Here is an 18,413-nt window from a genome sequence, read left to right on the forward strand (position 1 = left end):
GTAACTTACTTACTTAAATGTCCATGATAAAAATTAACCGGTATGATCATTTTTCATTAACAAATCATTACAAAAACTAGTAAACCTATTCAATCATCTGCATCATATTGTTTCATAGTTTTTACCAGATATAGGTTAGAGATAAATCATGATGCTTTTATTTAACAAACAACATTTAGCGCTAGCCATATAAAAATGCATTTCGTTTCAGTTATCGTTTGTAGTTAGAAATTGATAAACAAGTGTTACAAAACGCATTTTAACTGCATTAAAACAAAGAAATCTTCAATCTACAAGTCTGCTAACTCGTTCTAGTTGTTGCACATTTAGTTTTGTCTTCATTCATCAGCTTTTCCCCTATTTGTTTTATCCACCACTGCATATGTTTGATCTACAGGTAAACCAGACATCTCAATATCTTGTTCGCTATTTTTCTGTACGTCCAAGGGAGAATCATCTTTAACACTGTCAGATTTTTTCCCTTTATCTACCACAGCATATTCAGTATTGCTATTGTCAAAGGTAGATATATGTTGTGTTTGATTGTTCGATACACCAATGTTGACGACCGGTTTCTTTTCTAAATCTACCATATGGTAATTACCATCCTCCATTACATCTTGTTGATCTGCAGAGACGTACAAAATGTTATCCTTTAATTCACCATTATCAGAATCAGGATCATTGCTGTCATACGCAATTTGTTTTTCTGTTTTTGTTCTCTTCTTTGATCTTTTCCTTCAATTTCAAATTAAATTGTATTGTCATAAATGAGTAACAAAACAAAAATAGAAATATAGAGTTTTGCATACAAAAGAGGTTACTTATATATCAGTTTTTATATAAACGGACGTTAATATCCCCGTTAAGGTAAAAGCTTTGACGAGGACTCTCTGATTAATATTTGTTGTCTTTTAAATCGTTTTGTTGTGTGGTTTTTATATTTTGTATATATAAGATAAATTCAACTTTGTTTACAGTCTGTTTTTATATAGTGCTATTACACCACAATCAAAGATCAAGTTTCATATTACAAACATCAAACATTTTAAAAAATTCAGCGAATTCAGTATTTGTTTTGGGAAAAAAGTTGACAAACAATCGGAACTTACATTACATTCACATATTTTCTGGTTTCCCATTTTCTGAGATTTGATAATATCTGAGTTATCAACTAAAAATAGTGATTTTTTTATAGGATATTATTCAGTGTCCGTATGTAATGTTTAAAATCTGATCACATTTGATAAATGTTCCGGTTCCCTATTTTCGGAGAATTTATCTTAGTTTTTTCATCTGCATGCTCTGGTCATGAACTTTTTTCAGTTTAGTGTTATTTTGTGTGTTTGTGATGTTTCAAATAGACTTATATTAAGTAAAATATATTGCTCCATTAATAAAAAAAATATTAAAATTTTGTTGATTTACAAATAAAAGTTAAACGACAATTTATACCAAATATTCAATTCCTATCGCTATTAAGGAAGAAGAAAAAAATGATACCAAATACGGTACATTCAATCTCATTAATAAAATAAAAAATGACAACGCCATGGCAAAACAGAAAGAGACAAAGAGACAAATAAAAGTACCCAAAAAACAACCTAGTAAAATTAAGATCATGCTCCACATATAGATTCAATTATTGCTTATGCTAGTACAAATAATTTGTAATAAGTCTAATAAGAAGATCATGACAAGGGAACCGGATTGTAGTTAAGACATCAGGAAAATCAGCTTGGTATATTTTGGTATATCAAGTAGCATGACACTTTGAACACAATATCTGATATTTTCATGGAAAAAATCACAATAAGATCTGATATAAGAGCTAATTAATGAATGCTAAACGCACAATTTGAAGTATTAAATGCATAGTCTGGACAAACATGATAATTTAATAAGTATTATCATATGACCCTTTCTTTGTTCCACACATGCACTGATGGTTATTTCCCATACCCTCTATATCAATTTGACGGGAATTGTAAGTTAACGTATGCTTAATAAATAATCGTGAGCTTGCAGATCATTAAAAACTTATAAAAACATATTTGGGAAATGGGATTCACTACCGATACACTGTCTTGTTGACAGCGTGATGAGGAAGATATACGGCGACCAGTTGTCAGTACTTTGGTAATCACAATGATTCATTTCAACATTTTAATGATTTCAGCTTATTACATGTGTAAGAAACAAATGTATTTCTAAACCTGCTCGTATATGCTATGACCCATCGGTATTTTTTTATTGAGCGACCCTTTTTTATTTGATTGAATCTGATGAAGGATTACATCAGCTACGAATAGAAACCAAAAAACACAGTACGTCCTTTAAGTGACATAAGAATTATAGTGATTTAATGCAGATATAGACTTATCATGTAGCACTTTTACCTGACAATATCGGGAAATAGGTATTTAGTCGGATCTTAACACGTACTTGTGATTTGGTTAAACCGGTTTGTTATAAATATACGAAGAAATGTCGAAATGTTCAGGACTTAATCAAATCCGTATTTCGGTAGGATGGTGCAAGCATACGATTTTTATTGCGTCTTACACTTTGAGAAGCGAATAAGCTTTAACTACTTTATTCAAATATTGTGTAAAAACGTTAATTTTGAGCTTTGAAAGTCAAGTGGCTCGAGCATTTTTCTGAGAAAGTTTTAAAAAATTGCAAAAAATATTTTTACAGTGGATTAGCTTTCATTAGTCTTCACTATCTATAGATTAACAACTTTTGGTTATATTTATAACTTAGAACCATCATTGAAGGTGGCGGACGATTGCGCAGTTAAAATATTCTATTGATGTGCCATTCGTATGCAAGAGTGACATTTCGTTGTATTATGTGTCAATTCGAAAAAGTTATGCGAGTATTCTCTCCCCTTAACAGGTTCATTATTTTATAATTAAGTTTACGTTGCTGATATAATTTTGAATAATTACAAAGTGTATCAATTAAATACATTTCAGTTTTTGTTATTGGTGTATCAAACGCATTGACGTACGAATATAATTTCATTAATTTGAAACGTTTAAAATGATTACATACCAATATAAAGAACCGTTCATCATTTTTGACAAAGACTATGAATGTAAAACGTATTAATTATCTTCTCTTGATGATAGAATTATTGGGAAATGAACCAGCGTTATCTAATGGTAATCACAGAGAGGGACCGGCAAGCAATTTTTAATTTTAGCTGAATTAACTTTCAAACTAGTTTTCACTATAAACGAATGTTACTTTAAACAAATATAAGGAATTAGTTAGCTGAATCTACAAATTTTATTAGAAATTATGATTTTTTATTGCAATATATTAATATGCTATATAATCATGAAGAAATGTTAGATGCAATTACCTTATACAAACTATTATCAATAGAATAGCTATCATCACAATCACTCCTCCTGCACCTGCTCCTATGGAGATGTACATGTTTGTATTCTGATCTGTAAAATAAGAAATTGCAAACTATTCCTTTCAACTTAAATATCACATAAAACCATGTTGTCTGTATTATTATATTGTTACTATCAAGGCAATAAGATTAATTACTGGAATGTCTTTCCTTCGTTTTAAGGTCGCATACACATAGACCAAAACAAGGTACTCATGATTAGGTTTAACGACAATCACACGTTTTACCGAAAATAGTTTTTTTCTCTCACACTTGTATTGATACATTAAATTCAGATTGGCATATATATTGTTTTGTTTATATCATATAATGCATACTGACTGTATTTGTTGTATATAGTTATCAAAGGTACCAGGATTATAATATGTTTGTTATGAAGTATGGAGAAGTCAATATTCGAAGAAATAACTGATATGTCTGTATATTGCTTCAAACTCATATTAACTATATCTTAAAAATGATTTACATTACCATCTTCCTCTTTATTATATCCTTTCGTTGTTACACATGTTACAGTGGACGTTTCATGATTATCATTAGTATCTGTTATCGATGCAATTTCTTTCTCTTTATTGTATTCTTTCGTTGTTGCAGTGGACGTTTCAGCATTTTCTTTAGTGCCTGTTGTCAAAGCCATTTCTTTGGTAGATAGTTGTCTGTGATTATAGTGTGTCGTTGCTGATGTATGTGTTGTATTCATCGTATTTGCCTCTTCAGGATCATCACAGTGTAAGTTTAACTGTACATTGGGACCACCCTGCTGATGATCTAATAAAAATAACTAAATTTGTTGAATCACAATAAGTTTTAAAAAGCAAGTTGAAATTAACAACACAAATAACGTTTTTGACCGTCTTTAGTCATATGAAACTCTCAATATGAATTAGAAAATGTTTCTGCTCAACTATAAAGTGACCGAATCATTGGATTTCGGACTTTTTAATCTAGATTGAACAGCATGTGTGATAATTAACCAAAGTAAATGAAACAAAGAGATGAAACTGTGTTGAAGGTTTTCGATAAAATAAAGTACTTCAAATTCATAATTTTTTAAATTGGGTAATTTTGATTTTCAGATATTTTGCAATGCATATTTTAATCACTCTTTCAAATTTATTCCCCAAAAGGTGCAACGTTTTAATAATTTCATACGAAAGTGTGCATCTACATAAATCGAAGCAAAACTGACAATGACATGCGCAAAACGAAAGAAAAAGATATGTTCATATCCCAAAACATAAAAACCAAAGACATATCTATTCAACCCACATTACAATTGGGGGTTAAAGATGAATAAAATCATATTAAAGATCATGAAAAAAATCCAATTATTCTCCGGTCATTATTGGATATTCACCGTGGGAGGAGATTGATTGGTTAATTAATGTGTATAGTCCAGTTTCAAATATTAATTCATAGTTGAAGTTTTACTTAATATCTTTACCCATGTTTTGTACAAGATTCGCTTGACTGGTTTTTCAACTTGATAGCTCATAAGATAACATCCCACTACAAGAGATGTCTCCTCAAGCAGGAATCATTTTTCGTATTCTAACAAACGTCATTTACATTTGTGTAAATCTCAGCAAATACACCACTTCAAGCATTTGTGTTAAGTTTGCCAAGAATCGAACAGATATCTCTTGCACTTACTGTGTACACGCTTGACGCTACATCGGTGTGTTGCCTAATCAATTAAATGATTAATTGATAATAAATAAACATAAGCATATTAAATAATAGACAAATCAGCACCAAAAACTTACCCAGACGAAGTGTTCATGTTTTATTTACACGAAGTCAATATAAATGTCAACTTTCGAAATATGCCAAAACAAATATCCCTTCATGACTTAATTTCTGAGATAGTGTAGTATGATGTTTCAAGTGCAAATTTATCATTTCACATAATTATTATTATCAATAATTTTCCGAAAGAAAAAAATAATAACCTTCAAAATAATGTTTTTATCCGGTTTTATTTCAAAATATTTCTTAGATCTGCATAGGCTTTGAGGTAAATACCATTATAAAGGATGGATGCGAATATGATTTGATAAACATATATAGATATTGGTAACATTGAGTCCAAAAGGCAAGTTTTCTACTCCAACATGCACGTATACATACAGAAAAGTGTTTTAGTGCTTATTCCTTTCGTCCAATTTGTATATAATATTCTTGACGTAGAATACGATTTATTGCGAACAGAAAAATATGCTTATCATTTAGCTAAGAACAGAAACCCTAGTCTATAAAATACTGGAGTTCCCATTTGTATTTGTATAAAGCTGACTAAGTCGCCGTTTGGTCTTTATGTTACATAGTAGAGCAGAATCTAATTTTCAAAACGTGAAATAAAATTCTGTCCTAATTTAGATCATATTTATGAGAAAAAAAAAATTCTCCAACTGGCTCGAATTTCGTGACACTGCAGTATATTTCTCGTAATTATCTATGTATGCTACACGACTTGTTCATTCTCTTTATCCAAAGTATTTCGATTTATTACCTATTCGAAGATGATAGCGAGTTTGTTATGCTTATCACTGGTGATATTGCATAAACAATCCGTTACATTAGAACGCGTGCATATGTCCCTCTGCTATATCGTATAGCATTTCGGGTAATCGATAAGAACGCAACATGTACTTTATTCAATATGCAATATTAAACTTGAACATACTTCTAAATATCTGCATACAGTATCCTCTGGTAAATATGCCTTCAATAATACTTGATTTCAGTTCAATAACATCATCCTTTTGTAAATTGTTTACTCTATTACCAGCACCGGTGGAACATTGAATAAGGTAACTATTGTTTTTTGTTTCTGCTGCTTTAAGATGATTGACATTAATCGCTAGTCCACAGTTCGGTAACTCTGGGGCGGATCCAATCAGTGCTGACCATTTTCTGATAGATACAGAATAACTGCCCGCATTATCTTTTAGACTGACACGACAAGTACAATTAGCCTTCTGTTTCCTTACACGTACAACTACACTGTCAATCAAGTAACTTCCGTCAACACTGTCTTCAACTGCGTGGTCGTCTGTACACATGTCTGCCACTTAAATAAGAAAATTGATACATGTTATTAGATAAACGTTGTTTTATAGATAGAATAATATATAAGACGAGAATTATTTTACCTACATGTAGAAAACGTTCAATATGGGATTTCTATTATTTCACTTATGTTCTCGCTTATGTATATCAACGTATTTCCGATACGCGTACCAGTTCTATGAAATGCACGAGGATCATAATCACGAAGAAAACAAACTTTCATTTGATTTTCATTTGCGACATTCTAATCTAAATAACAATGAAAGATATTTTTAAATCATTTATTTAACATCGTTTCTGTAAAAAAAAAAAAAAGAAATAATTCATAGGGGCTTGAATGAATGTGATTTTACCACTGTTTGGCCCTTTATGACAAATATGATAAAATATCGGCATAAAGTGACAACCCGTGATAAAATCACGATACATTCAAGCCCCCATGAATTATTTCGATTCTAAGAGGACAAATACGGCAATTGTTTTGGATCGAAGGGCTCTAGGTGAAGGCATTATTTGCCGTTCTCATACATAAACGCACTATTAAATTGACGTAAAAGAACGGAACAAAGTGAAGTATCAACATGCTTAAACTAGTTATAATAACATATTTAGATAGGTTTGGATGAATTTAATTGATTATTTTACTTATATGTCTTATATGTAAACCAAAAAATGGCTTATATAACACATTTTAGCTTCGTTTGTTTACGTTGCATTGTTGTGATGATTTTTGCTTTCACAAGCGTGTATTTTCCCGTAATATGCTTATATACTGACGTCTTCGCTATATGACGTCGGGTTTCTCATTCATAAAAAAGCATATGACATGGGAGTATAACCGGAACAGCCCGAACAATATATTCATTTTTTACCACGGCTGTGTACTCAAAGCGTTTGAAGGACTTCATGTTAGACAGTGGGAAAGCCACGGATCAGTTCTCCTTCCATATGACGTAAAAAAAGAGATTTTTACATAGACGGCGACAGTATCGCGCCATCTCGGTAATTTTATTACATCGTGGACGTGTAATTTTTCAAGAAATTTGTTATTAAAGACAATTAAACTTGTGTCATTTCATCATCAATTAGTTATATAGGTAAGTTTTACAGGTAGGTGACTATGCTATTTTTTTCTTCTTTGGAGATTTTATTTTACAAGAAACAAACATCTGAAAATGGCAAGTGACGTTGTTATTTTGAAAGATAAAAATATGGCGGGTGTTTTCCTCTTCTGAAAATAACTGACACATTCGCATCCTATTGGCTATTTAAATCTGAAATGACCAAAAATAGTATCTTTGATGATAGGAGTCCCTAAAAAATTTGCATAAATACACATCACTCCGTGTCAAATTGTAACTGAGGCTGCGAAAAGGAAGTACATAAATCGACGCCATTTTTCAACAGATAAAGTTTCTGAGCTCAAGAAATCCTAGTATTATTACTTAAATGGTTAGTAGAAAAATATCAACATTATCCATAACATAATTTATTGATCAGATCGAGTTATGGCTATATGTTTGCCCCTTTTCGATGCTGAAATCCAGAAATTTCCACATATAGATAAACGCCCCTTTCTCAGCGTGAAACTTGAATTTTAAATAAAACTTGAATTTTGACATGACAATGTTATCATTTGAATTTTGTTTGAATTATTACGGTTGTGTAAAGCATTTGTGCTGATTTGTTTGGTTGTCTCGAATAGTAAAAAGGCTAATATGCATGGTTTTATTTTTTTTATTTTTGAACCCAAATAGTGTGTGACTAAAAACAACGAAATAAAATTATAGGATAAAGATAACAACTACATAAGTATAATTTAAGTTTATTCCAAACCTCTACCCATCATTTCTAACAGATAGTACAGGGTTCACAAAATAGGGAATCAGGGGCTGATCCAGCCATTTTGAAAAGGGGTAAAGGGGGGTCCCCATTCAAATGCATTGATCGTCCAAATAATTATGACGTCTTACAAGGCTATTCTTTTTCTGGGACGCATCTTAGAAAAATAATAATATATCCTAGCGAAACGTCAAAATTATTTGAACTATTGATGTGCTAATTTACATATTGAGAAAAGAGAAATGATGGACAAAAAGCATAAAAAATAGTGACAAATGAACTTAAAGATTAAATGATAAAGAAATGGAGAACACCCAAGCTAGACCCTTGTTTATGTGAGCAATAGTACTATTATTTTGGCATAATAGTGCCTTTGGGCAAGTAAAATATCTTTTAAAGATTTCAGGTATATGAAATATTAACCAGTAGGAAAGTATAAATTATGCCCACTTTCCATGCTAAAAAGATAAAATAAGATTATGTGATTTATTGTTGAATTGTATTGCCACATTCATTATTGGCTAGGTGTTGTGGTTGATACGTTTAATACCAATTACTGGTATGAAGAATTAGAGATCTGAATGATTGAATGAAAAGTTACCTTTTAAATAACAGATACATGTAAGATAATTCGATGTTGCATACAAAGTTATACTTTATTTAAACATAATTTATATCTATAAAAAGGATTGATATGTTATTATGGTATTGAATTTAAGATACTGAAGTAAATGAATAAATAAATGGAAATTTCTCCAAACATTTGTTGCTGTATATGATTATTACCTTTTCTTGAGGGAGGGCAGGACCTTTTCCGGGACGTCTGAATTGGAAGTTTTTAAGCTCAGGATTTCGGGATTGACCCTTTCAAGTTTTTTTTGCTAAACTCAGGACCTTTGACAAATAATTTAGGTCATTAAAATAAATTAATTATTTACGCCAAAAGTCTAAAATTGATTTCTTTATTTTTGTAGAATCATATAAAAATCCTTTTGATTATTAAAGATTAAAACAAGAATGATTTCCATTCAAAACAAAATGATAACAAACATCTGAAAACAATCATAGTATTGTATATACATTATGGGATTTGCTCATGTTTGAAGGCTTTCATGTAGCATAAAATCAGTATATTATAATTTCATATAACATCTCTAGAGAAGTTTGAAATTATTTTCATTTAATGATATCATCTGCATAAATTATATATTTTCAGATAACAATAGGAATAAGAAGAGCAGGATTTCTATTTTGAGGATTTACATGTATGGGACAGAGGACTATTTTACTTGATTTTACTTCAACTCGGATTCTTTAACAATAATACTCTTAAATTATTTAAAATATTTTTCACATATGTTTCATTTTAACATTATATTTATGATTTTATATATATTTATCATTTACTAAACTTTTATTTCTAAACATTTTTTTATATTTTGAAATATACAATGTGAAACACTCAACCATCTTATATTGATAACGTGGGGTAATGAGACAATAATGCTGTTGCAATATAATAAAACTTAATGTCATTGAAAAACCTAAGATTCATAGATGCAAAGCTAGCATATTCATAGCCCCCCCCCTCTTGTAGGAAAAAAATTGTTGATTATATAAGAAATCACTGGAGCGGGCCCCTCTTAAGTCAGTCAGCAGCCACACATCCATAGAAAAAGTTCAGGATCCAGAACTGATATCAGACATATACATGTATGTTCTGTAGTATTTGAGACATAAAAAAATCAAAGATATATTAAGTCAACTTGATGGTCTTTAATGATTTATTATGTGTTAAGGACTCAAACGGAAAGGTTTTAGAATCGTTCACATCTCCTAGCAAAGTGAGATATCCTTGAAGTCTCTCAAGTGGCCTATCATGACATGATTTTTCACTGTTATGCTTCAAGGTAGATTTTGAAGTGTGGTAACCCTTGCACCTAAATAAATAATTTTCAGTAGATACATATATCTTTTTTCAGACTTTTTGATGACAAGTTTTAACTAATATACAAATTAGAAAAAAAAACTGAGCAACTTGAAAAAACATATAATTGATCTCAGGTGCTCTGGAAGAGTAAGCAGATCCTGCTCCTTGTGTAGTATTAGGAATGAGATATCTCGGTGCCCTTTCCTATATGTAATCACATGATTTTGTAAATTATTGTAATTGTCTGCTTTTAAAATTAAGTAAAATGTGTGGAAAAAGTATTCTATTGCAGAAAAATCAGCACACAGATATAGGAATGGTATGATTCTGATTTAACTATAGATCCTGTGTCCAAGCTTTGTTTTCTTGTAGATTGGTGTGAAATAAAAATGTGGCATTAATAGCAATACAACTAAACAGGATCACCAAAATCAGAGTGAGACTTTCATATGTCATTTTCAAAGTAGATCTTGGAAGTGATATAGTATTTTGTTAATGCTTTAAATGGTCATATAGCTCTAACATGTATTAAGAATTGATGTACTAGGCATTTGGGCATTCTTATTGAATGTCAATCTCAAGTTCTCAAGAGTTAAACATACCTCAGTTGGTGTACATCAGGTTGCTTGATAAGCATGATAAGGACAGACATTTATAAACATGTGTGATTGTTAACTTCCCACTTTCCTAGTGTTTTTTATTTAAACAACAAGAACAAAGACTAAAAATCAAGTGAAAATTATTGATACATCAGATTTTCCTGCCACAGTGGTAGGCAGGCATTATTTGTTGATTGGTACTTTTTAAAATTGACAAGTTGAAACATTTCAGATTAATCTTTACAGAATCAAAAGATGACTGTAATCATTACCCTCAAAAATGGCTTAAAACAAAGATTAACTGACTGCTTACACTTTGTACTTGTGTAGGCTTTTTATTCAGACAATAACTTTTGACTAACTGAAATTTCAATAAAAGTTTGGAAAAAAGGACGGTACTTCCAGACAACTGAAGTCATTATATGGACAGATTCGTTCATAGGTTAAACCAGTTTCAATGTACTACATAAGTCTGTAATACACTGCAGCATAATTAAATAACTACAGAAAATGTGATACGAGGAGTTTGAGCAACATGAAAAACATCAACAAATGACGGTGTAAAGCCTTCAACCCATCAACTTTTTTAAGTAAAATATATTCAAAATCCTGGAAACATCATCACCCTTCATTGTCTCAATCAATTTCGTGGTTAAAAGCTGTTAAATTGACATAATTTGCTTAAATTTGCATCGAAATAGCTCCCAAAACGTGTGAAAAATGTTGATGAATTTTGACCCCCGGTTGAAGTATTTATTATGTAAACAAGACTCAGAGTGACGGGGAATCCTGTACATAGTCATGTGCCCATATGTTTCTGGGTCGAATTGATTTATATCTCGACCAATGAAAAGCTTTAGGATGCATTTGTGTCAGTTCTTTGCAGACTTGGGGATTACCCGCGGTGTTTTGGAAATCAACGGACATAGTTTTTTTATTAACCCTATTTCAGTAACGGGGCACTTATTTTAATACCTAATTTGGCAGTCGTGCGACAAAATCTCTTCTCATGAAAAATTAACCTCAAATATTAATGGATGATACGTTGTTCTAATAAATTTATTGTTTGAGGCACAGGCTACGTTTTTGTTTACATGCTTCTTCTTTCTTCTTCTTTCAGTAACTTCCTCCTGTGGTTAGGAGCACATCAATTTCTTGATTTTACACAATGGGCTTACATTACACGGACTTATACAGCTAAAATCACTTTTTTATTTCACAGTATAAAACGCAATTGCATATATTAAAAGACGATGGGCTTATTTTACACGGACGATATTAAAAGTTATTCACTTTGATACTTCGTTAAAAATAATCTAAAATCTAAAAAGACACTGATTCACTTTATGATATTAGTAAAACCGTGGTCTGACACTTTTAAATATGTCTCTATATTCTAGAAGGTATCAGCTACCACTTTGATACGGCAATTGTCTTATATTCCGTATATTATTGATAATATCAACGTATTCCCAATTACATATATATCTAAACTGTCCTCACTTCTAACTGTTCTTTATGTTCACTATTTTATGCTCTGAAAAGGATCGAAAGAAAGCTCAATTCCATGTTATTGTTAATGGATGTATATATTATGATAGAGCATAAATCTGACTTAACCTCTGTTGATGTAATTTATCACACAGATTCCTAGAAATTGTTTCAACCATATTTAAAAAAATGTTGTCATTTGGAAGTATAGAACCCGCTCGTTTTCTGCAGTCAACAATTAATTGGCTTAATGTTTCCCTATTTTGAAAATTTGTTTTCCACTGATCAATCCCAATTTTATTTATAACAGCCTGTTTTAATGGGGAATAAAAAGTCCTACGGACCCCTTCCAGAGATGGACATCTAGTTAGGAAATGTAGAAGGCTTTCTTCCTCGAGTTTGCAGAGGGGGCAAATTCGGTCTGCACTTCCTAAATTAAATTTAGCTTTGGTTGCTTGTAAAAGGTAGGTCCCAGTTAGTATTCTAGCTTTTGTCATGGCTTTCTTTGTATCCCCCGGAATTTCTGTTGCTGTTTTCCAAACTGGATGTATTTCTCCTATATTGATAATGTCAGTACAGAGCCTAATCAGGGTTGATTTTTCTTTACTCAGAGACCTAAATTTATTACTCCAAAATGTATTGAAACGGATTGTTTCCATTTAATTTTCGTTGGAAGAAATATTAGAAGCTCATCAATGCTTGGTAGGCTATATTGAAGCAGGACATTTTCAGTTCTGTGTAGAAAGGTTCCATTGCAGATTTCTAGCCGATACTGACGCAACAAGATATCCCTAAGATTTTGATTTTCAGACGCTAGGATTGAATGCAGAAGGCTTAATTGTCTTTTGTGAAGCTCAGTCTCTATAGGGAGGGCACCCAGTAGTGAAAATACTGCAGCAGAAGCTGTTCTTGTTTGAAGAGCCTGAATATTTTTAAAGAAGGATAAATGGAAGTCACTCAAGTCGTTGATTTGGCTGTTCGTAAGAGGCAAAACTTCTAGACTGTAGAGCAGACGGGGTAATAGGTAGGTTCTATAAATATTATAGGAAATCCTTGGATTCAATCCGTTTGTGCCATGTACACCTATTTTTGTATTTGTATGGCCAGCTGGGTTGTCATTGCAGTTTGTATTGATAAATTTTGCATTGTCTGAGTTTCTACAGCTTTGAGTCGAGATTCCAGAGCTTGTATTTCAATTTGCCTTTGAAGATTAAGATTTTGGTAGTCTAAAGATGTATGAGACTGTTGGAAATAAGTTGGCTTAGAGCACTGGCATGGTTGTTGATCATTAGTGAAAGAATTTTGTATTTCGCCACCCCCTATAAACTTTTCTCGCTTCTGAAGAAGATTGATTGTTTTTTCTTGTTCTCTTATTCGCTTTTCTAATTCTATAGTATATGTTCTGTTTTCAACTGTTTTATTATTTTTTGAGCGATTTGATGATTTTGGTCTTGTCAGAGGAGTGTCCTTGCTCAGTTCACATACTGATGGGGTAGGTTGGTCCGAAGATTGAAGAGGTGTTATAATAGGCTGACTAGATGGTGCATGTTGAGATAATTGAGAAGATTGAAGAGGTGATGTACTAGGCTGACTAGATGGTGCATGTTGAGATAGTTGGATTTGTAGTACTTGGTCATTCTGATCTGGGCACAATATGATTGGGGTAGAACTTTCTTCTGTACTGGCAGATATAGGATGTGTAGTGTTGTCAGAATTTGAATCATAAAGATCATTCTCATTGCATGACACACAGATAAATGGTGAATTCGGGTTAAGCTTATTTTTATCAGCTCTTGTTAGGCCAACACAGTTGTAGTGATACCATTCATCACAGCCTTCACATCCTATAGTATTTAAAGAAGCTTCTTCGCCGCAGGATGGGTAGGTGAATTTTTTGACTTTGTATTCTGCTATTTTCTATGCAAAGATTAGGTTTTGGGCAATATTCATTTTGATGTTTGCTCATGTTATTCAGTGATTTAGGATGTCTGTCCTGAATTACTGATTTTAGTTTTGTATTTATATCGTCCAATTGGTTGGAATTTACCCCAATATAATCCTCTAAAATAGGTAAGATAGACTCTGTGAAAATGTCTACTTTTTTACCATTAATTAGAAGTGATGATGTTGTATTGTATACATTTATAGTAAATTTCAAATAGCAGCCTGTTGCACCATCCTTTCGTTTGTTCAAAATTTTATATCGGATCTCAACTATATTGTTAGTTTTGTCTTTTACGGTCTCCATATTAACCACATATTATAATTGAAAGGTTTTTCTATGAAGAATTTCCTCTAAATTTGCCTTTGTTAATTAAAATGCTGCTGTATTACATTTAATTATGAAATTGTTTTTTTGGCTTCATTTCATAGGTAAAGGGCAGTGACGAGCAGTTCTCCTGGGTTTTTTTTTCTAGGGCACTTTCTTGGTTCAGAGTGTAATCTTTTTGAAATAATTTCATATTTGATTTTTGAGGTGACAGACTTTGACGCATTAAATTGGTATTTGATCTATTGCTCCTGCGTAATGATTTTGGTGGGCTGTAACCTCCTGCAGCCATAATGTAATGTTTTCATTTATAGAATCCAGATGAATATTGTATAATATGGATTTATATAAAGCGGAACAAATGACCTGGGCTCTTTATGTAGCAGAAAAGTGTAGATTTTCACGATGTGTTTGTACTATTCTGACTTAAACGCAAGAATACAATCGGATCAGTTTAGCTTGGAACATCCATGCTGACTGGTAGTATCTTTTTTTTTTAGAATGATCTAATATTTGAAGATTTTAGTTACAGCGCCACCTCAAAATTTTGAGATTATGTCCCCTTTCCCGCGAGACCACCGCAAGGAGCTCTTCATTGTCACTGGCTTTCGCACTGAGAATATGTCTTGTATAATTAAAAGCAATTTAGAAAAGTATATAGAACACTAGTGTATCAGTTCGATTCGATTGCGATCCATCGACAGTTTCGGATTTACCTTTATCGAGTGGAAACTGTGTACTAGAAGTATTTGTACAGTGAATTGTTCACTGACAAGTTGATTTTCAAACACATCACAGTGTAATGTTCTTAAACATAATTATACCATAATGAAAACTAAATCTAAATATATACCTATGGCTACTTCTGATAGAAACAGAAATTAAAATATTTTACCTATTTTATTGTCGATGTCATCGGGACACGGGTCATCTATAGCAAGCAACTCTGAAATAAATATAATGCATTACGTTATCGGTTATGTACAACAAAGAAAATGTAAACAAACAAACGGAAAGATAAATTTAAAATCTGAAATGTGTAATTAAATTTATTCAGGGTTTTTTTCACATGTTGATTATTACGATTGTTGAATAAGCGACGCATAAAAAAACATTTTCGGGAAATGCATCATACTAATAATACCGCCAGATATTAAGTACACGAATTTTCACCGATCACGCTACAAATTTTGAAGAAAAAACCACAGTAAAATTCAGTATTGACAGTATTTCATGTTAAATATTATAAATCTATATTCATAGTTTTAATTATGAATTCTTGTTTCAGTATCTGCATTTAAAACTACCATTTTCTGTCTAATAATGCTAATTGAAAGGCAAATTCTTTTATTATAAGAACCTAATGAATGTCGACAAAGAAGTGAAAAATGATTAACCACAGTAGGTTACCGTTTTGAAATACATTTATTTCACTAGGAAAACATAAATCAGGGTAAAAAACCAAAAACTCGCGAGAAGCAGTACCTCTAACAGGACCATAACCTGGTACGTCGATAAAGTAAGCGTTTCATGTTATCCTTGCATCATTCACTTTGCGAATCTCTATTCAGCAAACATGTAACATTTGAGATATGACAGAATATGTAATTCAATTGACCAGACGGCTATCGTAAAATATAACGATCGAAGACCGCAAATGCATGTCACTAGTCAGTTGAGACGCATCCACGTCGTACCAGTTATCTAATAGGTCATTGTGATCGGAACACACTTATGTTAAGTCCATTTCAGTTGTTTTTCTAATGACTCTGTTTGAGCAGTTTTTGATGCAATAGTACTATTATGTAAACGAAATCATATTGGGTGAACATACACTAGCTAGACAACCGTTTTATCGAGATATGTTTATCGGGTACTAACAACATTAATTAATGCTAAATTACTAAAATCTTCACAATTTCAGCATTTGAGGTAAATTTTAGACGGTTTCTGTCTTTTTTTGACAAAAACCATTTCAAAAGTGATATATTATGGCATATTTAATATATTTTTCATATTTAAGCTTGAACTTGAGCATTTGTAATGACTCAATCTGTTGAAATCTTTCGCTTAAACTAATTATTGAATCGATTGCAATAGACACTGTAGCTTCCAGAATATTCCCTCTGATGAACCTAAAGTTTGAGGCAAAAATCGGCTCTTTTGCCCCTTTCAAACCATTTTACAGAACTTATCTTTGTTTCAAATAAAGGATTGCTTGGCAGGAGTAACGTTTTATACTGTCCAGTACTACCGACAACAATTAACACAAATGTTAATTTGACATAAGAAAATAAAATCACTGGAAGTTGAACAATCAATTTTCCACTCCCTTTTCACCTGTGTACAATCTTAAGTAACTTCAAGTTTTGATCATACTCTAAAGAAACACTTATTACAAAAACAAATGGTGCTTTGAAACACCAAAGATATACGTTTATGACCAAAAGTGTGTTACTCCAATGAAATGTAAAATTAATGTCCTACTACTGTCAAATTCAAAGATAATTTTTTTCGAATTTTTCGTTTACAAGCAGATGAGACGTACTATTTGTTGGTGGTTCATTGTATTACACCAAATACAAGATTGAGGTGAATTCAAATTACGCATGATTGACAAAGAATGTGGTTATCTCACTTAAAGAATAAAGAGACGAAGAAGCGATAAGAGGGAACTCGTTCAAGCCTTTGACTACTGATAAAATGATATATATAAACAAGTAAAATCACAAAAATTCTGAACTCCGAGGAAAAGTCCCTAACCAAATGGCAGAATCAAAAGCTCAGACACATCAAACGAATGGATAACAACTGTCATATTCCTGACTTGGTACAGGCATTTTCTTATGTCGAAAATGTTGGATTGAAGCTGGTTTTATAGCGCTAAATATCTCACTAGTATGACAGTATATCGGAGATAAAATATCAATCAGTATGCAATGGATTTAATGTCAGGACCGAATAACCTGTCCTCAATGTATTAAAAAATTCATGACTGTAATAAAGAAAAAACGATAGTAAAAGGTAAATTTAAACAAATACCGAACTCCAAGAAAAAATTCAAATCGAAAAGTCCTTTATCAAATGGAAAAATCAAAACTGCTAACACATGACACAAATGGATAACAACTGTCATATTCCTGCCATATTGTTATACAGATCCTTATACGCATTTATATAGACAAAGAAGAAGTAATTTTAAGTAGATCCTAATCTTACCTGTTATAACGGTTAGTATAATTATGTATTCTTGACAATACATGTATAGAACTAGTAATCTTCATGTTTATTAGTATTACATACTACAGTAATGAGGAAGTAAACCATGACAAATGTAAACCGATGTGTATACTGTAATCAAGTAATTGTGTGTCACACTTGTTATTAATGTGTATCTGTGATGAGTCGATTAATGTTCCCTTTTCTAATAAACAATGTTTTATACGTTAATAATTTCAATTTCTAGGTACACAAATTTAATCATTGCCTGCATACAACTGACTGACAAAGGTTAATCTGGGTTTTCATTTTGACAGTAGATTTTAATTAAACCAAACGTTTGGTAATATACTAATTAGTATATTAGGAAAAACTAAAAAGTTACAAAAAGAAACCCTTATTGAAACATCAAATCTAAAAGGTAAATCAACGTTTGTTTTATTGGTTATTTTTTGGAAAATTCAGAATATTTGTTGAGTGTTTTCTGTTTTCTTGTATTTTCCTACGTAAAAAAAGACGGCTTTATTTAGTTTGATTGAAATACTCTACACATATATT

General features: G+C 31.7%; 1 protein-coding gene across 1 annotated transcript; it reads right to left on the reverse strand.

Annotated features, from left to right (window-relative positions):
- Nucleotides 1-259: 259 nt before the first annotated feature.
- On the reverse strand, nt 260-17,985 carry LOC134686513 (uncharacterized). The gene is made up of 6 exons (XM_063546181.1): nt 17,856-17,985; nt 15,532-15,582; nt 6,120-6,506; nt 3,905-4,201; nt 3,374-3,464; nt 260-738 (listed from the first exon to the last, which is right to left on the reverse strand). Exons 1-6 carry the CDS (start codon nt 17,896-17,898, stop codon nt 339-341), a joined length of 1,269 nt encoding a protein of 422 aa, XP_063402251.1. The 5' UTR covers nt 17,899-17,985; the 3' UTR covers nt 260-338.
- Between the last annotated feature and the right edge of the window lie 428 nt (nt 17,986-18,413).

Source organism: Mytilus trossulus, chromosome 10 (assembly GCF_036588685.1).
Source record: "Mytilus trossulus isolate FHL-02 chromosome 10, PNRI_Mtr1.1.1.hap1, whole genome shotgun sequence".
NCBI classification, from domain to species: Eukaryota; Metazoa; Mollusca; class Bivalvia; order Mytilida; family Mytilidae; genus Mytilus; species Mytilus trossulus.

Excerpts from the sequence above, each read along its gene's own strand:
- LOC134686513 (XM_063546181.1), bottom strand. The coding sequence starts at position 17,898 with ATGTATTGTCAAGAATACATAATTATACTAACCGTTATAACAG. Across the intron at positions 6,507-15,531 it reads TGACATCGACAATAAAATAG|TGGCAGACATGTGTACAGAC; the intron begins GTAAAATATTTT and ends TTCTTATTTAAG. Across the intron at positions 3,465-3,904 it reads ATATAATAAAGAGGAAGATG|ATCAGAATACAAACATGTAC; the intron begins GTAATGTAAATC and ends CTTATTTTACAG.